We start from the raw sequence: 24,857 nt of genomic DNA on the forward strand, positions 1-24,857 counted from the left end.
TACATGGATAGCAGACAGTAAGAACTCAGAGTTCAGTCAGATACCAGGGATCATTAGCAAAAGGCTGAAGTAATGATAATAAATAAGATGCATATAGAGAATGGAGCCTTAGCTGCCCAAGGTGGGGCCTGCCTGTCATGCCTCCATCCCAGTCACAGGAGGCTGCAGCAAGAGGCTGAAAATGTCCAAGGCCTCCTGGGCTACCTGGCAGAACGACCTCCCTGACACTTCGCCCCAAAGGGGAGTGGACCCTTGAGCAAAAGCAATAGCGAATAGCAGATGAATCCCCATCTGGTGTGTAAGATGCCTTCCTGTCTTGTTTCCTATTTTTGAGACTGGCTCTCGATGTGCACTAGTTTTGGTAGAGACATAATCTGTACTTCCCTGCCTCGGGCACTGCAGGAGACCAGTGCAGCATAGGACATAGTATGTACTGGGAAAACAGAGCTGTGAAGGACCAGGAGGACTGGAATGAAAGCTGTGAGATTGTCTCCAATAGCAACGAGCTTTGTAAGTGATTGTACCTTACAGAAAACATGTCCCTCCATTTGAGGTTGGGTGAGACGAATTTACTGTCTTTTAGGGATTTACAAACCAAGAAGCTTCTCACGGACTTCCCTTAAAGCTGACTTCCTGTTTGTTCATAGCCCCACCCTGGAAACCCTTTTTTATTTTTCTGAGGCGCTCTTTGAAGTCCTACAAATCATTGATCTTCCCAGTGGTCTTGGTACTTTCCCATAACACTTAGCTCCATGCATGGTCACTACTGTTCTTCTTAAAGGAAGTCAGTTCAGAGTGCCTGTTGTGTTCTGGTCATTGTTACTGGTTGGCTGTGCCCCTTTCCAGCCAATGTAACTAAAAATGAAACGTAATATAAGATTTTATTTGCATAGTTAAGACAAAAAATTTAGTATAGCTACTTTACACTGGAAACTCAGAAATATGGTCTAACATACAGCTCAGGTCTGACCGTAGATCTGACACTTAACAAGTGACCATTTTACATTGACATCAAGAACACAGGGGAGCCTGGTGTGGTGTTGACAATTCTGGACAATTGGAGAGTTAAGGAGTTGGTCCTGTTTATCTTTAAATATATTTAAATTGAAGTTCCAATTTTCAGTGTAGCTAAATGAAGCCATATGTGTGTGTGTGTGTATTTTTTTTTTTTAACTTGAGGAAGAATTGGCCCTAAACATTGAAATAAATATTGACCTTCAAAAGATACCTTTAGGGAGCAGAAAGCTTTCCTACTCCTCCCTGCCCCCACCTCCATCCCTTGCCATTGACGTTGAACCCATGATTCTCTTTCCACAGCCTTCCCAATGCACAACCACACTAGTCTCCTCTGTGTTCTTGATGTCAATGTACAAATGAACACTTGTTACATACCAGATCCACTGGCAGTCCTGAGCTGTATGTCAGACCATATTTCTGAGTTTCCAGTGGGAAGTAAATTTATTATCTAAATTTACTAAATTGATTATCTTAGCCATGCAAATAAAATCTTATACCGCATTTTTTAAGTTACACATAAGTTTTAACTTATTTAAACGATGATGTTACAATCGAGAATTTGCACCATGGTAGTAAGAAATAGGGAATGGAGAAGGGTGAGAAGCTGATCTTAAGTGGTGGCTATTGATTACTTTGGGAATAATCATTTCATAATGGTAGTATTTTCTTCTTTAGATGTTTAGACAAAAATAAATATATCTGGAAAGTATAGAATTAATGATAAAAGCCAGGTGTGGTGGTGCATGCTTTTAATCTTAGCACTGGGGAAGAAGAGTCAGGCAGATCTCTTAGTTCAAGGCCAGCCTGGTCTAAAGATCAAATTCTAGGACAGTTAGGGGTACACAGAGAAAGCCTGTCTAGAAAAACCAAAAAAGAAGAAGAGGGGGAAGAGGTGGAAGAGGAGGAAGAGGATGAGAAGGAAGAGGAGGAAGAAGAGAGGGAGGGGAGGAGGAGGAGGAGAAGGAAGAGGAGGAGGAGGAGAAGAAGAAAGAATTAATGATACAATAGTGAGCTCTGATTTGAAGATCTACACAATTTAAAGAACTGTCCACAACCTCCTGTGATGTCAGTGTACATTAAAAACTACATTAATAAATAACATTTGTTTTCCTTTTCCTTTTCTATAAGATGAATGATATTAAATTTTAAAGCTGTAGTCTCCTGACTTGTACTGATCCCGTTCTGCATTTCTGTGGCAGCTCTCTCTCTCTCTCTCTCTCTGTGTGTGTGTGTGTGTGTGTATGTGTGTGTGTGTGTGTGTGTGTACATTAATACTGTTACAATTATGTGTTCTTACCATGGTAGGCACTATAGGAGACCAATGAAACTTAGGATACTTTGTGCCAGGGAACTTGGCAAACAAAGAGACAAAGTGACATAAGTAACAAATTAACTTTCAAAGTAAGATTTACCTTAGAAGGTGGGGCATCAGTGAGTCCAGGAGCAGGCTTGCCACTGGGCTGAGCAGAGGACAGTCTTGGAGAACAAGAGTCAGAGCTAGCTGCACAGCTGCTGTGTTTAGTACAGCCGCGAGGGGAATATAGGCCGTAAGCTGGAGCTTACAAGCTGTTTTCTGAGTTAATTTTCTCAGTAGTGTACTTCTAGAATTTTATGTGATTACTTGAATTTCCACTTAAGATAAAATTGGATAGTATTGTATAACAGAACTTGAGGAGTCACTACACACATCTCTGCTCACTCCAGATAGGGAGCCCGAAACAGAACACAGTGTAAATGTAACCAAAGTCCAATTTGGTGAACCATGCATTTTATAGGAGTTACAGGAATATGGGTGAGGGGTTACTTATAAAATCACACATGACTCCAAGACAGCTGCATCACCAAAGCCCACCCCAGGACTCATTACATTGCACAAAGCTGGGAACTTGGAACTCACTGCACAGCCCGCAGGCAGCGCAACAGGTTGGAGAGTGTCCCATTTAAGTGAATTAGTTGCTCTAAACCTTTTCTAGGTAGGTCAGCTGCTTCCTGTTTTCTACTTCTTCCAGGTTGTGTGGGTCTGGTCTCAGAATCTGTGCAGTTTGCAGATGCCTCTTGGCAGCTTTACTGTCTACTTTGGGAGGGAGCTGTAGAGAATCTGGTCAGTTTCAGGGACTTCCTGAAGCTATTTTGAGTTGTTTACCTTCCTGATTAAGGAGCTTTCCTTAAGTATGGAAACTGCTACCCAACAGATACTATAGGTGCTTTCTTTATAAAATGGGCTCTTAGGTGTGAAAAGATCTTGGCGTCACACTGCATTTCTTGATCCTTGTACAGTGTTGGTGTTTCTTAAAATCTTTCGTAGATTTTATTAGATTCTAAATATTTGTGTGTATGTGTTCCATCAAGAGACAGAAATACTTTACCCTAAATATTAAGCAACTTCTTGTGTTTGAGGGACAAAAAACGAGGAAAAATATGATAATGATGCATGTAGTTCCTGGGATTAGAAAAAAATAATTATACCACTGTGATGACTAGCTTTAATAGTCCACTTAACTCAGTTTAGGGTTATCTGAAAGGAGAAACCTCAAGTGAGGAATTGCCTAGATTAGGTTGACCTGTGGGTCTGTTTGTGAGGGGTTGTCTTGATTGTTAACTAATAATGATTGATGCCATGTACACTGGGCAGCACCATTCCTTGGGCAGATGATACTGGGCTGTGTAAGCAAGCACTCTAAGCACGAGCCTATGATCACGAAAGGAGTCCACAGAGTGAGCCAGCAAGCAGTGCTCCTCGGTGGTTTCTGCTTCAGGTTTCTGCCCTGACTTCCCTCAATGATGGACTGTGACCTGGAAGGATAAGCCAGATAAACCTGTTCCTCCCCTAAGATGCTTTTGGTCAGAATGCTTTATCACAGCAACAGAAATAAAAAATACCCTAATTTTGATATGAAAAATAACATTTTTTTTCTTTCTTAGGTTGAACAAGTAAAGTTACTTGACCGGTTTAGTACCAACAACAAGTCACTGACAGGAACACTGTATCTTACGGCCACACACCTATTATTTATTGACGCTCAGCAAAAAGAAACCTGGGTAAGGTGGACGGTTTACTTTTGCATAACAGTAGGCTGGTTATTTAATCTCTGGTTATTTATCTCAACCAGTTTTTTGTTAGTTTTTTGTCTTTGTTGTTTTTGTTTTGGACAAGACCTTGCTATGTATCCCAGGCAGGCTTTGAACTTCCTTTATCTTCTGGAGAGCTGGGATTACAGGCATCAGAGATCAGTTACATTTTGTTTCTGTTTTTAAGTGACTTTTCTCTTCTATGAATAATTTATATCATTTGTAATATGAAGTTATGTAGAATACCAGACTTTTTAAAACTCTGGAAAAATTTAGAAAATGTCTCTTTGTTCCTTTAAAAGTTTTTTTTAAAAGTCAAGGTAACATTTGTACATATTAGCAATCGTATGGATTGTATAATATATTCCATAGCCTTTTAATGCCAAATTACAGGTAGGGAATTTTTTTGTAACCTTAAACATTGCACTCTAGTTATGCAAATATTTTGTATATATGTCCAAATACTGCCTTACAGGCATACTTGTAAGTAATGTGTATGTGTACATGTGCAGCTAACATGCAGTGGATGCTTCAATAACATGTGAGGTTTGAACTGTATAGGTCCATTCATTGGCTGAGTTGTTTTCTTTTTTTGTTTTTAAGATCTATTGTTTTTATGTATATGGGTGTATTTCTGTGTCAGGGTATATATGAATTCTGGTGCCCTTGAAGTACAGAAGAGAGCATCAGATCTCTGAAACTGGAGTTACAGGTGATTGTGAGACACTTGATGTGGGTGCAGGGAACTGAACTCAGGCTCTCTGCAGGACCAGTACATGCTTGAAACTCCTGAGCCGGATCTCCAGCTCTTTCCTTTTTTATTTTGTAGATTACAATTTAAAAACTAAACTTAACAGGTAAATCATATAGCATAGGAGTAGTGCATAAATTAAGAAAAAGTTAAATATGTCATGGATACATTAAATGTATGGTCATTATTATAAAATCAAATTGTTAAAACGATTTATCAATATTTACATGTATAGACACAAGGCGTCGATGGTACCATTGGGAGTTAACATACTACATGCTATACTACAGAAATTTTGTAGCCACTTCTGGTACTATTGCAGCAAGATCACCTCTGCAAGAATCAGCTTAAAATGCTGTGGGCTGCTGCTCATCAGATCACAAGCAGATCCTGATTGTTTCTCCAGGAAATTGCATAGAGTAATAAAAAGTGACATCCCGGGGACCTCTCATATGTTCACTGTGTCTAATGTATAACATAAAATGTATTAATGATTTATGCTGGAAATACTTGCAGTCCATAGATTATTAGCAGTGAAGTTTTGGGGGGGCTAAGTTAAGCTTGGGTTTTTGTTTTGTTTTTCTGTTTTTTAACTGGGATAAAGATATTGATGCCCCCAAATCCTGTGAGGTTGAAGGGTCAACTCCACAAGCATCTCGTGAGGCATTTCTATGCATGTTCTGCTGTCTCTCTTGGGTTTCTCTTGGGTTTCCTAGGAGTAAGAAGACATGGCTAGGTCTTATAAAAACGCATGTTCAAACTTTCACATGTTCTTTCAAATGGTTGTTCCAGGCGATTCCTCTTAGTGGAGTGTCATGTTTTCCTGTTTTCTCAGCCACACTGGCATGGCCACTGTACAGATGGGTCTGTAGATCTAGCTACAGGCCTGCCTATCTATCTAATTCACATGAGCAGCTGACTCTCACCTTGCTGAGGACAGGGTAGTCATCCCTGCACAGGTTTGGGTTTATAGGTTTTCTTTCTGTTGAGTTATCTGTTTTTTTTATTTCTATTTATTGACTTTTAAAAATTGTTTTAATTTTTTGTGCTAGGGACAGGTTTGGCTGAGTGATATTCCCAGCCCCGTCTTCTGATTTTATAAGAGTTCTGGGTTTCGTCGCTTTATGAGTTTGTGTGTTATCATTGGTTTGTCTCAGTAATAGCCAGTGTTTTGTATACTTTTATGTACATGTCTTTTTATTAAAGTTTACATTTTTAACCCAGATTTTTTTCAGTTTTTTCTTTTGTGTTTTTATGTGTGGTATAGTTAAGAAATCTTCCTGTGTGTCCCTGTAAGGAAGTTCCCTCTGGGTTTTCTTCGTCAGCAGCTCTAAGTTTTATTCCCACCTGGCAGTTCTTAAGCCACCTGGAAGACACCTAGGTGTATGGCATGACATGGAGTTAGGTGCTATTTTTTGACTGCTTCTTTCACGATAAAGCTTTGTGTATGGGGACCATTGTTGCTCTGTCTATCCTGCTCTTTTGACATATGGATTACACATTACGTGACTCGCTTCTTTATTAACAGTAGCATCTTAGATGTGTTGGTACACAGGATTACCGATCCTCTCAACTTGTTCTTGAAGGTTGTCATGGCTACCTGCTCTCTTGTCTTCTTCCTCATTCCTTCAGCAGATCCTGGCTGAGTACCTGCTGTGTTTTCATACCTCCATTCTAGGTATTTTGGAGACAATAGCCAATCTTAGCATAAAATTTCTGTTTTTCTGGAGATCACATCCTATGCAAGAGAAACAAATGACAAATAAGTAAAATGCAAATTACACTCTAAGTAGAAACACTAGGAAATCAAGTGGCATACTCCAGAGTCCAGAGGGGAACCTTACCACCTTGGTTCTGCTGCTACCCTCTGCCCCCTCGCTCAGCCAGCATTTATTGACGTGGAGGAAAAGAAATGACAACATATTCTTGATTCAGGCATTGCAATGTGTTAAATGTGATAGCACCTAATGCTTTGAGCATTAACATGTATGTAGTCTAGAGAAGAACAAACACCAGTGTTTGTGTGTTGGTGACTGGGTGTCTATTTATGCTGTAGATACTACACCACCATATTGCCTCTGTGGAGAAACTTGCTCTGACCACTTCTGGATGCCCACTTGTGATTCAGTGCAAGAACTTCAGGATTGTGCATTTCATTGTTCCCAGGGAAAGAGATTGCCACGATATTTATAACTCTCTCCTGCAGCTATCAAAACAAGGTATTGTTCTTAGAGAGCGCAGCTCTCACGCTCAGTCAAGATGGGCTTCCAGGGTGCTTTAGGTGGCGTTGTATTGCCCTTCAGTTATAGTTAGGTTCATATGTACAGGCAAACCCCTCAGTGGCATAGAAATCCTCCACAGTGGTTTAGAGATAATAGAGTCTAATGCTTTGAACTGTAAGACTCTTCAATAAAGAAGTATGTAGGGAAAGGTATTTATAATACAGCCTTAGATTGATAACTAGCACACTGTGTATATGTTCATGTTTGTGCAGATATGGGAGCACGTGTGTGTGTCTGTATGTGTGGAGGTCAGGATTCAGTGACTTTACTTAGGAACTATCTACTTCATTGTTTGAGGCAGTTTAGGTGAGACTGACTGGCTGTGAGCCTGAGGGAGTCACCTGCTTCCATCTCCCCAGCACTGAGATCACAGCCATGTGCTCTCACATCTGGCCTTTTACTTGGATGCTGGGGACCAAACTCAAGTCCTTATGTTTTTACAGGAAGCACTTTACTGACCAGCCTATCTCCCTAGTTCCTTACTTTCTTTTTAATTTGTGTTTTCTCTACTAATGGAAGAGGTATTACTAAGTGAAAAGCCATAGACAGTCATGGTCCTGTAGTAGTAGTAGCAAAGGTGGTAGACACATCAGGAGACAAGAGAATACTGTTTTAGTAGATGGAGGGTTGGGAGGGATAGAAGCCCTAAAAGTGGATCTTCATTACCCAGGCTTGGGCATCTGAAGGTTTCTATTCCAGACATAACTTGGATTACTTGTTGGCCTGGGTTTCAGTTGAGCAATTCAGATGGAGGCCCACATGCATGATCTAGGAGTAGGTCCATGTTCTCTCTGAGGACATAGAGTCTCATACATTCCATTGTCCTAGGTTGAACCAAGGTATATAGCAAAGATGGTTATGTGCCAATGTCCTTGCTGGTTAGGGTTCATACTGACCTATAAGAATGGGTAATTCTGGGGCTGGAGAAGACAGTTCAATAATTAAGAGTATTGTTTGCTCTTTCAGAGGACCAGGGTTGATTCCCAGGATCCCTGAGGTAATTCATAACCATCTATAGTTCTAGCTTCAGAGGATCCAGTGTCCTCTTCTGGCCTGCACAGGCACCAGGACCAAATGTGTTGCTCAGACATGCATGCAGACAAAACAGCCACACACATTAAATTAAATTAAAAAGAACATGTAATGCAGTTCCATGCTCTCTTTGCCATCCCTGTTTTGTTTATTATTGTTTAATCCCTCCCTCTCTTTTTCTTTGATGTGCTCCACTATATAGGCTAGTCTCAAACATAGTCCTTCTGCCTTGGACTTGTGAACGCTGGGGCTTTAGACATGGACTACACCTGGCCATTTCTAGTTTTTAGTCATGGTATTTTTTTTTGTGTGTGTGTGGTGTGTTTGTGGAAAAAGATGAATAAGACGTGTCTGTGTTTTTAAAATATAATATTGAAGAAAAAGGAAAAGCACACAGTAGAAGATCTAACTTTTAAGGTACCTTTTGCTATAACATAAATCTTAGGTCCATACATGTGTGTTTAACTATAGTCATTTGTTGTAAGTTTCAGATTCAGGTATGTTCATGTCTTAGCCATTTCTTTGAAGAAGGGGTAAGCCCTGAAAATCCGTTTTATCTTGTAAATTTCATTGTATTGACTTTTACTATTTTGCAGCAAAATATGAAGATCTCTATGCCTTCTCTTATAATCCCAAGCAAAATGATACTGAACGACGGAATGGTTGGCAGCTTATTGACCTTGCTGCGGAGTATGAGAGGATGGGAGTGCCCAATGCAAACTGGCAACTGTCGGATGCCAACCGAGAGTACAAGGTAAGCAAGCAGCCTCTGCAGCAGGTCAGAGGACAGTGCTGAGGGCAGTGTGGGGCAGTGGTCAGCAGTCTGTAGAGCAGCGTGCGGCTCTCACTGATGTCAGTGTTTTAAAGGTGTCCTTTTTGTTTGGTTGTTTGGTTGGTGTTCTCGACTCACTATCTCTCCAGGTTTTTTTTTTTTTTAACCTCTTTTTATGTAGGCACTTAGTGCTATGCACTTACCTTTTAGAACCTCCTTCATTGTGTCCCATAAGTTTAGGTATGTTGTATTTTCATTTTATTCAATTCTAGAAAGTCTTTAATTTTTTTTTCTTGACCCATTTTACATTCAGCCAACAGTTGTTTAGTTTCCATGACTTTGTAGGCTTTCTGTTGTTGAAATTCAGCTTTAATCCATGGTGGTCTGATAGGATGCAGGGTGTTATTTCAGTTTTCCTATATTGTTGAAACTTGCTTTGTGTCTGAGTATATGGTCAATTTTGGAGAAAGTTATGTGAAGTGCTGGGAAGAAGGTATATTCTTTTGTGTTTGGGTGAAATGTTCTCTAAATATCTCTTTGATCCATTTACATATATGTCCATTCATTCCAGTATTTCTTTGTTTAGTTTTTGTCTGGATAACCTGTCTGTTGGTGAGAGAGGGGTATTGAAATTTCCCACTATCAGTGTGTGAGGGTCAATATGTGATTAAGATATAGTAGTGTTTCTCTTATGAACTTGGGTGCCCTTGTGTTTGGTGCATAGATGTTAGGAATTTCAAGTCCTCTTGGTGGATTTTTCCTTGGATGAGTCTGTCGTGTCCTTCCCTTGTCTTCTGATTAGTTTTGGTTTGAAGTCTATTTTGTCAGATACTAAAATGGCTACACCCACTTGCTTCTTAGGTCCATTTGCTTGAAATGTCTTTTCCAGTTTTTTACCCTGAAGTAATAGATCCTTGATGTTAAGGTGTCTTTTTGGATACAGCAGAAAGATGGATTCTGGTTTCGAATCTCTATTGTTCATCTGTGTGCTTTTATGGAAGACTGAGACCATTGATGTTGAGAGAGATCAATGACTAATGATTGTGGTTTCCTTTTATTGTGGTGGTGGTGTTAGTGTGTGTGTGTGTGTGTGTGTGTGTGTGTGTGTGTGTGTGTGTGTGTGTGTGTGTCTGTGTGTGTGTCTGTGTGTGTCTGTGTGTGTCTGTGTCTGTGTGTGTGTGTGTCTGTGTGTGTCTGTGTCTGTGTGTCTGTGTGTGTCTGTGTCTGTGTGTGTGTGTGTGCGAGCACACACACGACATTTTCCCTGTTGATTTTGTTAGTCTGGGATTATGTATCCCCTGTGTCTTTTGGGGTGTGGTTAGCCTCTTTAGGTTGCAGTTTTCATTCTAGCACCTTCTGTAGGGCTGGATTTGTAGATAAATATTGCTTACATTTGGTTTTATGATGAAATATCTTAATTTATCCATCTCTGGTGACTGAAAATTCTTCTGGGTATACAAGTCTGGGCTGGCATCTCTGGTCTCTTAGTGTCTGCAGCACATCTGTCCAGGCAGCTTTCAGAATCTCCCTTGAGAAGTCAGGTGTCACTTTACTACGTCTGCCTTTATATGTTACTTGCTCATTTTCCCTGCCAGCTTTTAATTTTTTCTTTGCTCTGTACATTCAGTGTTTTGATTATTTTGTGCTGAGGAACTTTCTTTTCTAGTCGCCTATTTGGTGTTCTGACTTTGACAGGCATCTCCATTGAGTTGCGGAGATTTTCCTCTGATTTAGTTGAAAGTATTTTCTGTGCCTTTTGTCTGGGTTTCATCTCCTTCCTTTTTCCCATTTTTGTTAAATTTGATCTTTTCATGGTGTTCCAGGTTTCCTGAATGTCTTATGCCAGAAGTTTCTTTAGACTTTTTCTTCTCTCGTGTTTCCAGTGTCAGTGGTTCTCTCTTTCATATCTTGTATTCTGTTGGTGAAGCTTCCTGTTCAAGTTTCTAAATTTGTCATTTCCACACTTCTCTGAGTTTCGGTTTTCCTAATTAATTCTTCTTCCACATTCAGGTCTTTAACTGTTTGTGTTTTCGTAGATTTCTTTTTTCTTTTCTATTTTTTGTTTTTGGTTTTTTGAGACAGGGTTTCTCTGTGTAGCCCTGGCTGTCCTGGAACTCACTCTGTAAACCAGGCTTTCCTCGAACTCAGAAATCCACCTGCCTCGGCCTCCCAAGTGCTGGGATTAAAGGCACACGTCACCACTGCCTGGCAGGTATTCCATAGACTTCTTTAAGGAATGTATTTCCTTGTTAAGGGCCTTTTTAGAGGCTGTTTTAAGGTCTTTTTCTTGTGCTTCGGCTATGATGGGATCCTCAGTGCCTGCCGTGGCAGGGCTGCTGGCTCTAATGGAGACACATTGTCTTGGCTGGTCTGGGGATATGGCATTGGGAGATTGTAATTCTAGGTGCGGACATCTGGACATGTGTTTGTTGGGTGTTTGTTCCTTGGTTTCTGTTTCATCTCTGGCTCCTAGGGAGAGTGTGGTGGTTGTGTGGTGCTTGATAGGAAATACTCTGGCCATGATTGGTGTGGCTACTGGGGGTTACAGGTAAAAATGTGTTTCTGGGTATTGGGGTCGGACACTTTGGAATGAGGGTGGGCATTCGGGGGTTGCACTAGGATCTGCTTAGACTCCTGGGAGTTGGGGCAGAAAGGAAAGACCACAGCAGGTCTGCTACAGAGCTGGGGATGAGGCCGGGGGGTTGGATTTGGAGGGAGAGAGGAGGGATGAAGATCGCAGTTAATCCACCTGCTTCACCAGCCTCACGGTTTCTGATTGAAGTATTTTCATTTGATATTCGCAGGTCTGTGAGACTTATCCCAGAGAGCTGTATGTTCCTCGGACAGCTAGCCGGCCGGTGATCGTGGGCAGTTCCAACTTCCGGAGCAAGGGCAGACTTCCGGTCCTATCCTACTGCCGGCAGGGCACTGAGGTAGGAACCTCCTCTGCTTTATAAACGTGGTGAACTGAAGTTCTGCTCTAAGCTTCTGGGTGAACACTGTTTTGTTTTTGAGATACGATCTCACTATGAAGCTCTAGATGCCCCATAGCATACTATGTAGACCAGACTGGCCTTGAGTTTATGGGATCTGCCTGTCTCTGCCTCCTCAACCCTGGGGTTAAAGGCACATGCCACCACAGCTGCCAGTAAATATAAATATTAACTTTCACTTCGCAGGTTTGCTGTTGTAATGTTGGTAACAGAGACATGCTGGCTTTTCACTATCGTTTCTGAAGTTTTTAAAACAAAATTACCCTGAAGTGCTCCCAGAAATTCCTTAATAATGGGACCAGTGAATAGATAGGTTCTGTTTCTTTTCTTCAGGCTTCCTTTAGTCCTGCGTGTACGTAGAGAAATCGGATAGCTTGCTTGTGCCTAGGCAAGCACTGAAAGCAGGAAGAGAACCCAGGGCTCTGTCAGCAGGCCTCACATGGAAAGGACTTTGCAATGAGGAGGTGGAGGAGGCATGCCAACTTTGTAAACTGATTTTTAAATACATTCCCAATTCCCCACCCCACCCAGAAGATTTTTCTTTTTCCTTGGATTTTGGAATTTCACGGTTCTCTGCCTCGGTATGTCATTTACAGACAGCCCAGAAACTCAGGTTCTGCAGCCATTCTTTTCTCTGTTGGTTTTCTTTGTAGTTTTTCTTTTTTTAGCTTGTATAAATTGACAGACTTCCTATGTAGCTCCAAGTCTGTTTTCTGGAAGAGTTCCTTAATTCTATTTCTCTCTCAACTCTCTGATTCTTTATTTCTGAGACTGTGTGACGTTTAAGGGTTCTTTCTCTACTAAATTTCTTTAGTCAATTTTCTGCTGTTCTCTGATTTGGAGTCACCAACTCTCACGCAGATTTTTTTTTTGAAGGTTCATGACTTTCTGTTAAATGACATTTTTTTCAATTTTTTATTAGATATTTTCTTCATTTACATTTCAAATGCTATCCTGAAAGTCCAGACTTTTTTTTTTTGGTAGGAATTCTGTGTGGCTGTCTCTCCCTCTCCTCGTGTTTTGCTGTTTGGAAGTTTGCATGACTGACGTTGTATGCCTTTGCAGTTTTAAATGTTTCTGCTGTGCACTCGGCTTCCTCACCGAGGCTGTGCTTTTGCTAGTGTGTCAGCAGAAGGACTTGGTGGGATGTAACAGTCAGAACTCACACTCTGCTGGGTGGGCCATATCTAGTCCTCTTTGTAGACTAAGTGCTCAGTGAGAAGGAACCTGGAGGTCACAGCTCATCTTTATGAGATCAGCCACACCCGGCTTCCACGCAGGTGCCAGCTCATGCGCTCTGACCTTTCAGCTAGATTCTCCCAGCTCCTTTCTGTAGCAGGCACTTCCTCTGTCAAAGCAGTTCTCAGGCTGCTGTTGCCCCCAAATGTCACAGCACTGTTGTTGGAGTTTCTTTGTTGATGCTTCCCTGGTGGTCCTATATGTCTTATGTTTGTTAGAACCTAGGTCAGGTAAGTTTTAAACAGAAGTCTAATGCTAGTACCTTAAGTCCTAGGGTGTTACCTGGTCACCTTTGACACACCTTGTTAGATTACACTGTTTATTGGAAAGGTAGGCCGGAAAATACTTGTGGTTAACTTAGTAAACAAAAGATAGGTGTACCAGGAGTGTAGAGCATAGGATTCCTTTACAACAGCAACCCAAACCCTGCTTATGCTCAAAGAACTAAGAGGCCACATCCAACAATAAAAAACTGACTAAAAACATTTACAGAAAACAGGAGAGAACGCTTGAACTCTAAAAGCAGCACAATGGTCATCATTTTCTTCTGCCATTGTAATTTTTGAGATTGTATTTTGTGTGTGCATATAAAATGTTCAAACGTTTATACTTGTAACACTTTGTCCCGATGATACGCTATTAGAATATTTCTGTAGAGTTAAGTTGGAGGTAACATGGGTAAGATTACAGATGGGTATATACTTCTAAATCTTCTACTTTTTTTTTTTTCTGTCAAGGTAGGGCAGGGCAGGGTTCCAAGACAGGGTTTCTCTGTGTAGCCCTGGCTGTCCTAGAACCCACTCTGTAAACCAATATGGCCTCAAACTCACATAAATCCATCTACCTCTGTCCCCGAGTATGCCTCCCCTTAAATTATCTTTTCAAATCTTTATGTCTCACTTTATAAAAAGCTTTGTGGCTTTTAGTAGGGAAATAAAATTTGAGCTGTAAGTTTACTTTTTAATTTTTATTTTACACTTTGTCTTAGTTTGAACTTTGTAGACCTGACCCAGGAGGCTTTAGTGAAGAATTTCAGTATGTAGCCTAGGTGTTTTGGTGAAGAGACACCATGACCAAGGCAACTCTATAAAGGACAACATTTAATTGGGACTGGCTTATAGGTTCAGAGATTCCATCCATTATCATATAGGCAGGAGCATGGCAGCTTCCAGCCAGGGATGGCAAGGGAAGAGCTGAGAGTTCTACATCTTGATCTGACTGCAGCCAGGAGAAAGCTGACTCTTCCACACTGAGGAGAGCTTCAAAGCCCACCTGTCACCCCACAGTGACTCACTTCCTCCAACAAGGCCACATCTCCTAACAGTACCATTCCCTATGGGCCAAGCATATTCAAACCAGCACGCACATATACATGCTTTGCTTGAATGTTTGTGTACCATGCATGTGCCTGGTGCTTATAGGATCCCCTGAAACTAGAGTTACAAAAGATTATGAGCCTCCATGCAGGTGCTGCCCTCTGGAAGAGCAGTGGGTGCTCTTACCTGTCAGACCATCTCTTCTGGTCAAGATGAAAAGTTCCTGGTAAGGGAAAGAGAAATGGTGCAGGGGTTAAGAGTGCTTCCTGCTCTTCCAAAGGACTTGAGTTCAGTTCCCAGCAACCATGTCCAGTAGATCACAATTGCCTGTAATTCCAGCTCCAAGGCATTAAATACTCCCTTCTGGCCTCTGAGGGGACTCACATGCAAGTGGCATGCACTTGCATAGGTATGCACTCATAAATAAAAATCTTAAAATTTCTTATTCTATATGTACTGTTAGCCCATTTTCTTTACTTGAACTTGAGCTGAAAGAACCTTGTAGCTCATTAAAAACCTGGAATGCAGATGTTTCCTTAGTGTCTGCTCCGTGATAGACAGCTAACCAAGTGCTACTCCTTAGGGCCACAATGTTCTTAATTTATTTTTGATTGTGTGTGTATGTACAAACTAGGTAAAGAAACATTTATTTTTCTTAGAATAAAATATTGGGAAGTGTCTTAAGGTTTTATTGCTATGAATAGATACTGTGACCACAGGAACTCTTTTTTTTTTTCCATTTTTTATTAGGTATTTAGCTCATTTACATTTCCAATGCTATACCAAAAGTCCCCCATACCCACCCACCCCTACTCCCCTACCCACCCACTCCCCCTTTTTGGCCCTGGCGTTCCCCTGTACTGGGGCATATAAAGTTTGCAAGTCCAATGGGCCTCTCTTTCCAGTGATGGCCGACTAGGCCATCTTTTGATACATATGCAGCTAGAGTCAAGAGCTCCGGGGTACTGGTTAGTTCATAATGTTGTTCCACCTATAGGGTTGCAGATCCCTTTAGCTCCTTGGCTACTTTCTCTAGCTCCTCCATTGGGAGCCCTGTGATCCATCCATTAGCTGACTGTGAGCATCCACTTCTGTGTTTGCTAGGCCCCGGCTTAGTCTCACAAGAGACAGCTACATCTGTGTCCTTTCAATAAAATCTTGCTAGTGTATGCAATGGTGTCAGCGTTTGGATGCTGATTATGGGGTGGATCCCTAGATATGGCAGTCTCTACATGGTCCATCCTTTCATCTCAGCTCCAAACTTTGTCTCTGTAACTCCTTCCATGGGTGTTTTGTTCCCAATTCTAAGGAGGGGCATAGTGTCCACACTTCAGTCTTCATTCTTCTTGAGTTTCATGTGTTTAGCAACTTGTATCTTATATCTTGGGTATCCTAGGTTTGGGGCTAATATCCACTTATCAGTGAGTACATATTGGACCACAGGAACTCTTATGAAGGAAAATATTTTACTATGGCTGGCTTACATGTTCAAAGGTTTAGTTCGTTATTGTCATGGCAGGAAGCATGGCTGTATGCAGGCAGATATGATGCAGGAGAAATAGCTGAGAATTCTATATCTGGATCAGCAGCAGAAAGACGGTCTGGCTTGAGCTTCTGAAGTACCTCATGTGATACAATTCCTACGACAAGGCCACAGCTACTCCAACAAGGAAGGCCACACCTTCAATACTGCCACTCTGATCTGTGTAACCCCCACAGGAAGTATAGGCAGCATCTAGATTTTGAGAAGTATTTAAATCAAATAATTTTTAAAAAGTTAATACTATCTAAATTTATTTCTGACTTTTAAATAGATTGTGTGTTTGATTGTAATACTTTTGAGTCTTTTTATAAAATCTGTTTTTTGTCTTTTTGAAATTAGGCTGCCATTTGTCGATGTAGTCAGCCATTGTCAGGCTTCAGTGCCAGGTGCCTAGAGGATGAGCATTTGCTTCAAGCCATTAGTAAAGCCAACCCAGGAAACCGCTACATGTATGTTGTGGATACCAGGCCCAAGGTATGTATCCAGTACTTTGCAGTCAGTTATCTTTATTGTTTCATGTCTTTAATTAATGGGAATAAATATATTTGCCCAAAAAGAACATACTTAAATTGTAGTTTTAAATTAACCAAGGCTAATGCTATAAAGAAAATCTGTTCTTTGAGGGATACTAAAGTTCTCAATGCCCTAGGTCATAATTTCTTGTCTCCTGATAATATATACGTATATTTATGCATATGTGTGTGTATGTATAGATATATATTTATATAACACACACACACACAAACGGACAAATGGAGCTATGTTTTCTTTTTTGTTATTGTTTGGTTTGGTTTGGCTTGGTTTTTCATGATGGCTTCACTGTATAGCTCTGGCTGATGTGAAACTCACTCTGTGGACTAGGCTGGCCTAGAATTCAAAATCCTCCTGTCTCTGCCTCCAAAGTGCTGGAATTAAAGATGTGGGCCACCACACCTTGCCACATATGGAACTCTTGAGGATGTATTAAGTCTTATGTTATTGTGAAGAAATACTAGATAGTGTATGATGTAAATACTTAAAAATTCCTAATACCTCCTCTCTCTCCCTTACTTTCCTTTTTGTTGTTGATATTTAGTTTCTTTGTGACAGGATCTCATGTAGCATTTGTACTGTGTAGCTAATCCTGATCCTCTGCCTCTGTCTCCCAAATGCTAGAATTATAGGTAGGCACCACCGCACCCACCTTACTAGTCTTCATTAATAAAACTGTTAATTAACAAAACACTTTGTGTTAAAGTAATTTGGCCATAAAGTGAAAGATTTAAACAAAAGAGGAAACAGTTACTGAATGAGGAAACTGAATTAGAGAACTGTAATGAACAGGAAATTGCTGTTCTCCTGGTGTCTGTGGTACAAGGCTGAATTCTTATCTTTGAGACCAAACCAGAATCCGTACTTCTTTTTATATGCACAGTAGACAGCTGATTCACATAGGACCCTGAAATTAGAGTAATTACAATCTTCAACGGTGAGAGCTAACTTTATTTTGATTTTTATTATAGCATCGCATGCAGAGCTGGTGGGATACACAAAAGGACATTGGCAGAATTATAGTGAGGATTTCTTCAAAAATCTGGAATGATGAGAAAATAAGAGAAAGCGATGAGAGAAAGCGAGTGAGCACTGTAGACCGCTTGTAGGCAGTACTGTGAGAGGGACCAAAGCTGTTGCAGAGTGATTGCCATTCACTGTGCGGTCTCACAAAAGACTGGAGAACACAGACGATGAGAATAACTCGAGCAAATTAGAAAGCATCAAAAATTAGGACTTGCTATTGATAATCTAAGACTCAAGAGTTGGTAATGTCTCCTAAGAAAAGTTGTGTTCCCTTGTTACTAGAGGCTTATAAGCTAATGATTCTTTTTTAGGTGATATTGTACGTAAGAGGTGATCGTATCTGACTGTGATTGTAGCTCAAGACTTAATAGTTTTTAATTCACATAATTGTCATTGATACAGAAATTTTTTTTACTTACTATTCTAAGTTTAAAATTAAATAGTAGTAATGTGGACACATTTTTAATTTTACTTCAAATTTTATTTCAGGGTGGGTAACTTTTGAGCCAGCAGGTACAATTCACCTGTACTTGCTACCAACCAAAGGTCCATTCACTGAATAAAAATCTACTTCCACCCATGGATCATTTTCTTTATCCACACTCACTCATATGAAAAGAATAGTAATTATAGTAAATACTACATGCAAGAAGCCAGCAAGCCAAATCTTAAGGGTGTCTCAGATCAGTGTCTGTTCCCCTCTGGAGAGCACTTTATGTTAGGCACAGTTCTTGGAGCTGTGCTAGGCTGGTGGATGATGCTGTACACACACAGAGCTGTGGGACAGTCTGGCTCTCCATGGATGAGCTTGGTGGCGTAGACTGTGGTTCACCTCTGGCTCTCAGGGCCCCTCTGGTTTGACCTCACAGACTGATTCTATAAACTGAGCTTTCCAGCTCTGCCCACCTCCAAATCCAGATTTATACAGGAAACATTCCTTTTTAATTTTGAGATGTCACAGAAATGTGAAAAGCTGATGAGAAAGTACTTGAATTATCTTTTTGAATTTTGAGTCTTGTTTGGTTAGGTTTTCTCTGTGTAACAACCACAGTTCCCTGCACACTGCCCTTCTGGGAGTGGCTAGTTTGCTTAGTAAAAGATAGTAGCTTATTCACTTTTGATGAGTTTCTTTAAATGTTGTCCTGCCTATAAAGTGTGACTTAGTGTTTTTATGACATTTTGATAAATTAAAGATAAAAATAACTTGTAAATTTCTAAAATTTTGAATTTTAGCTCAATGCAATAGCTAACAGAGCAGCTGGAAAAGGTTATGAAAATGAAGACAACTATTCTAATATTAGATTTCAGTTCGTTGGAATAGAAAATATTCATGTCATGAGATCCAGCCTTCAGAAATTACTGGAAGGTATGATTATTGTACACCTTTTAGAGAGCTTTGTGCAATGGAGGTACAGTGACAGTCACATAGGGCTTTAACTGTTCTGTCACTCACACTCAGAGTAAAAAGAATGTGGAATTGACATTAATGTGACATACTAAAAGTATTACTTTTAGCATGTAGTCAGTACTAAAACCAATAGAACAGTCCCCCCACCTCTTCCCATCCTTCCTTCCCTCTCCTCTCTCTTTCCATCCCCTCTCCCCCTCTTACTAAGGTGCTTACTCATACCTTTTTTGAGACAGAGTATCACCGAAGGTATCCTCAAACTTCCTCTGCCACCAAGGCTTGCCTTTAATTACTGCTCCTCTTGCTTCAGCTTCTCAGGTGCAGGGATTACAGTGTGCGCAAGCATAGCAGCGAGATCTTCTATTGTCATCCAATCATTCTTTATTCTTACATCTCACTTCAGCAGAGGCACATTGCGGGGGGGGGGGGGGGGCAGATGTCCTGTCTGCAGTTCTAATGGTCACTGTTGGTAGAGATCATTGAGTGGTCTCTGCACTCTTCATGATGTCATTCATATGTGTGTATGTATATAGCAAGAGAATTTAAACATCTGTGCTACCTTTTACAAAGGCAGATGAACATTTATTTTAAGCCTAAGGAATGACAGGAGCTTTATTCAGCTTCTCGTAGCACATTTAATTGATACGCATTTTCCCCAGTTCACTCCCCAAGATCATTGCAAGACAGATGTGGGAAGGAAGAGTGGGCACTCCAGCCGCCTTCTAATTGAAACCTTCTCTATTTCACAGTGAATGGTAGCAAGGGGCTTTCTGTCAATGATTTCTACTCTGGTTTGGAAAGTTCAGGATGGCTTCGCCATATCAAGGCTGTTTTGGATGCTGCAATCTTCTTAGCCAAAGTAACTATCTCTCGTTGGTTCAGGTTTGTAATGGTTGGGGAAGGAATGGACTTAGCCTTGGTAAGTCTTGGTTCTGCTCAGACAACTTTTTTTGTTCTTTGCCTCTTTAATGGGGTTCACATCAGTTTGAAGTGGTACCTAAGATGGAGGCTTACAGTCCCCAACCACTTACAAACCACATTTTTGTTTGCTTGTTTTGTCTTTGCTGTGTGTTTTAGTTTTGCTATAGCAACAGTGTTATTGCGGGCCAGGTCTTCTTTATGATGTGTGTCTTCTGGTGTGGGTTTTAGTGCAGAACCTTATTGATTTATGTAAAGGGAATTTTGCAAGAATCTAAGTGTATCATTTCCTCCCAGGCAATAGTGGTTGAAAATGCAAGTGTGTTGGTCCACTGTTCCGATGGGTGGGACAGGACCTCCCAAGTGTGCTCCCTCGGCTCACTGTTGTTGGATTCCTACTACAGGACAATGAAAGGATTCATGGTAAGGATTTGTTCCATTGAACCCAGTGATTTCTTTACCCAGGGGATGCTTGGCAGTAGTCAGAGACACTTTTATACTAAGGTCATGCAGCTGATAGACTCTGCTAGGCAGCTGACCCTGCACAGGGCAGCTGCAGTTAAAGATTCCTTGGGCCCTCCATGTCTGCTTCTACAGCAGAGAACCTGCAGGCTGACTGATCCCTATTTGTGCGACAGGTTTTTGGCCAAATACTTTTAGATTTAGAGATTGACACCACCACCCACCGCCACTGCCACTACCACCACCACCCTAAAGTGTTACAAAATTGTTGATATTTTCTCCCTCACCTTTATTTAGTAAAAGTAATGTAAAATGCAGGATTCAATTGTAAACCATGTTGAGGGAATGTTCATCTACAGCACCCTGATGTTAAAGTTAAGCATTGATCATTTCGGCTTATGGAACCAAATTTATAGTTGAACAGTTTTCTTCTAGGCAGGAATTTATTTTCTGTTTAGTATTTGATTAGATCAGCTTTCATGCTTGGGAGGTTTAGAGGGACGGGCCAAGGGTTGAAGGTCATCCTTTGCTATATTAGCAGTTTGAGACCAGCCTGAGCTATGTGAGACCCTGTCTAAGAACAAAACAAAATCTCCACAGAAATACATAGTGAACAGATGAAGAGGTATTAGAGAGGTGTGAGCACTAATTAATAATCAGAGTCCTGTGACAAGGGTGACATAAAGTCACAGACCTTGCTCAGCACCGTTACTCCACTCTGATACTGAGTCTGGATAAACTAAATGGAAATACGAAAACTATGTGAAAATGGTGCCAATAAAAATAACACTAGGTGGTCGGACAGTGGCTCACGCCTTTACTTCCAGTACTTGGGAGGCAGAGGGAGGTGGATCTCTGTGAGTTTGAGGCCAGCCTTGTCTATAGAGCTAGTTCTAGGACATCCAAAGCTGCACAGAGAAACACTGTCTTGCAAAACCAAACAACAAGAAAAAAAACCCAACAAAACAAACAAACAACAACAAAAAACACTTAATAAAATAACATTAAGCTTACTTTGAAAGTTTAAGTGAGGAATATTATTCTTAGCTCATTTGCCAAGCATCTGAATGAAGCGGTGTAGTAAGTGACCAGGCCCATAGCGAAGCCCCTTTAGACGCATGAGGGTAGGATGAGTGGATGTGAGAGTAAGCCTGGTGTTGAGAGGGTGAGAACCTGTGGAGAAGGATGCTGGGATGTGTCCTTTCCCATAGGCAGTGAGAGCCAGTAGGAAAGAGCAAACAGTAGCTTGATGAAAGATGCTCTGTAAAAAGATGCCTTGGCCTCTTGAAGGCAGGAGGGAGTGGGATGGAGGCTGAGGTTCCTGGATAGACTGTTAGTCCATCTGAAGAGGGGGAAGGACTGAAAGTAAGGCAGCAGCACGCACACAAGTATACACAGGTGGTGGTCTCAGGGGATATTGACAAAGGAGAACCCGTACAAGCTGCCCATAGATTGAGTGGGCGTAGGGGATAGGAGCCCTCGTCTGGGTTTTCAGGCTGCCGAGTCAGCTTCCTGCTCTTCTCTGAGCTAAGCAGAGCAGGAGACTAAGTCAGGACGAATACAATGATAGAGGACCCAGCATGACATTTCCACCCACGGTCACAGCATAGAGGTGACAATGACACCTATGATAGGTGCATCCTGGATCAGTATGCTCTCTTAAGTGGATTTAAGGCAACATAGGAGATGCCAGAGTGGCCATCCTGACACTGAGAAAAGAATATGTTTGATGATTATGTAATGAGATTATACGGTGTGTCAAGTACTAAGAAGTTACTTCAGATCTGACTGAAAACATTAGAGATCTGTTCTCTCATTGGCTATGGTGATGCATGTCTTTAGTTCCTGTTCTTGGGAAGCTGAGACAGGAGGATGGAGAGTTCAACTCAACCTGGGTTTCATATTGAAAAGTTGATTTAAAAAAAAACAAAACAAAACAAAAAAAGGAAAAGAAAAATAAGAGCTGTTACTTTGGTGGAATTAGTCAATAGAGAAGTAGTGACCTGAAGACTGAACTACATATGTAGGGATACCAGTGCTGGCATCTGAATAAAAGCTAACTCTTTTACTGACTTGGTTTGGTTTGCCAAGACACAGAGTCTTGTTTACCATTTTTCTTATGCTTTACATAAACAATGTACAAAAAGACCAATGGTTTACTACAGAGCTGGCCATTATTGGCGTTTTAGTTACAGTTTGTAGTTTCCCTCTGGCACCCCATACTCTGAGGGCAGGGTTTCCCTATGATTTATCTGTCTGGTCTCTGATTCTCTATTCTCTTGCCTCTGAGTCCTGGAGTTCATTCAGCTGGCCTTTCCATGTTATTTTTGTATGTACAAAAATGTAATGCTGCTTTACCAAGTGTGTTTTAATGAGTGCAACTGGAATCATTTGTTGTAAGATGATTTCCATGTCTTTTTACTTTTTGGTAACCCTCACTCTCGTCTAGGTTCTGCCTCCTTTTTAAAAAAATTTAGTCTTTATTTTTTTATATCTGTTCTTAGCAGAATTGTCACTGTATTTTTTCAAGTTGAAAATAGCTATATAGTTGATTTTGCGTTTTCTCACTAGGTTTTAATAGAAAAAGATTGGATATCATTTGGGCATAAATTTTCAGAGAGGTGAGTAGCAATAATATATTTAAATCTTTGCAAAATTGCACCACCCTGTTTTTCCTTGTTGGAATTTACATATCTCTGTGGCATGGGAACTATAGCTCTGTATTATCCGAAGCTAGACTTAACGTCTCTGTTATTTCCTTCTCTTAGTGCCTTCGTTAGTTCTCATGGCCATTGATGTTCAGTCTTACAGCAAGGATGGCCTTGAACTTCTGGTCCTCCTGCTTTTCCTTCCTGAGGACTGGGGTTACAGATGTCCACTAAAATGATGGCTACACATGGACTTTTATTGTCCATATTACATATGTAGTACTTGTATGTATAGTTTGTAGATTTAAGTTTACCATGCCTAAGCAATGAACTTCTTGCAGAGGCATTTTTCAAAGCTTGTGCTTTCTGGGGTGTAGGTGTGGCCATTTGGATGGAGACCCGAGGGAGGTCTCACCAGTGTTCACTCAGTTCTTGGAGTGTGTCTGGCACCTGACTCAGCAGTTCCCACAAGCCTTCGAGTTCAACGAAGCGTTTCTTCTTCAGATCCATGAGCACATTCATTCATGCCAATTTGGGAACTTCCTTGGCAACTGTCAGAAGGAGAGAGAGGAACTCAGGTGAGTGGATGGTGAAATGTGCCTGTCCCCCTGCACCACCGTACATCATGGCTGTACAATGAAGTGCCCTGACCGTTTCAGATAGAGTTGAATTTTACTTTAGACTTTCTTGTTTGTATTTTTGAAGCTAAAGTACCCTACTAATAACTGCCACCTTTCTGCTTTGAAATATATTTTGAAGTATAATAATATCCAGAAAAGTACATGGAGGATTACACACACACACACACACACACACACACACACACACACACACAGCCAGTACCCAGAGCAAGAACCCCATGCTGTTTGTTCCCTTAAAGTTTTGGTGCTCTTTTTCAGTTTAATGTATATTTTTAGAAGAGAGAAATCATTACATAATTTCTTAGAAAGTGTTGGTTACCAGTTTTATAGGGGTGGAAGGCATAAATCAGTGGGTTTGTCTTATGGTAGGTAAGGTGGCAGTTGTAGCTCTCCTCCTTGCGGGGCAGACAAGCCTGCTGGCATTGTTCCATGGTGTCCCTGATGGGGTCTCATGCAGGCACTAAGTACCACACTTGCCCCTCACCTGTTCTTTATACCAGCTTGTAGTTTGGGGTTTGGATTCTGAGTTTAGCTTTCTTATAGTAACAGTGAATCTAGACCTTCCAAGTGACATGTAGAGAGGCTAACAATGGTTTCCTATAATTTGGATCAGGTGACTTTTCTTGGAGTACGAATCTATTTTTAGAGAAACTTCTCAATTGGTACCAAACTCAAAAAAATGAGAAGAGGAAAATAAAAATGGAGATTTCTTAGTAGTCTTTCTTAGAACATACCTGTGGGCCATCTTAGGGCGTATGGTACTGCGCATGCCTACAGCATCTGTTAGGCTTACCTGCTGTGGATATGCCTCCTCTGTAGCCATCTGTCCATCAAATGTGCTTGTCTTTAGACAAGCACATGACTGGCATTTCAAAATCTTCCACTGAAATGTGTTTCTGACCTGTGGTAGTTGCCCTCATGGCCCAGCATGGGGTTGTGAGAATAAGGCAGAACAACTGAATCAGTGTTCTGTTGCGAGGCTTCGCAGTCCTGGGATATGAGGAGAATCCCTAAGTGGACAAGAGAGAAACAGTGGTTGACCTGTGTTGTGCTCAAGACACATTTACTACATGGTCACAAATGAGAAAGAACAGCAGGGAAAGCAGAGCTCAGGCAGGAGAGGTGAGTCTCCAGCTGGAAGCCACGGAAAGCAACCACCTGATCTATAGCATTAGCCGGGCGCTGAGGATCTCTAGGTAAGACTTTTGT

General features: G+C 41.1%; 1 protein-coding gene across 4 annotated transcripts in view; it reads left to right on the forward strand.

The window, feature by feature from the left end:
* The window catches only part of Mtmr6 (myotubularin related protein 6), a 37,192-nt gene that overhangs the window by 8,010 nt on the left and 4,325 nt on the right, over positions 1-24,857 (forward strand). For 2 of the 4 annotated variants that reach the window (XM_017315972.2, XM_017315971.2), the window contains 11 exons: positions 3,940-4,056; positions 6,894-7,056; positions 8,748-8,905; positions 11,728-11,856; positions 16,354-16,488; positions 17,517-17,630; positions 18,805-18,937; positions 19,729-19,838; positions 20,195-20,320; positions 22,931-22,980; positions 23,385-23,585. In XM_017315972.2, the coding sequence (XP_017171461.1) occupies positions 3,940-4,056; positions 6,894-7,056; positions 8,748-8,905; positions 11,728-11,856; positions 16,354-16,488; positions 17,517-17,630; positions 18,805-18,937; positions 19,729-19,838; positions 20,195-20,320; positions 22,931-22,980; positions 23,385-23,585 (1,436 nt within the window). The remainder of the gene's footprint in view (positions 1-3,939; positions 4,057-6,893; positions 7,057-8,747; positions 8,906-11,727; positions 11,857-16,353; positions 16,489-17,516; positions 17,631-18,804; positions 18,938-19,728; positions 19,839-20,194; positions 20,321-22,930; positions 22,981-23,384; positions 23,586-24,857) is intronic. The other 2 variants (XM_006518865.4, NM_144843.4) reach the window with 1 other exon arrangement.

This window comes from Mus musculus, chromosome 14, assembly GCF_000001635.26.
Source record: "Mus musculus strain C57BL/6J chromosome 14, GRCm38.p6 C57BL/6J".
Classification (NCBI taxonomy): domain Eukaryota; kingdom Metazoa; phylum Chordata; class Mammalia; order Rodentia; family Muridae; genus Mus; species Mus musculus.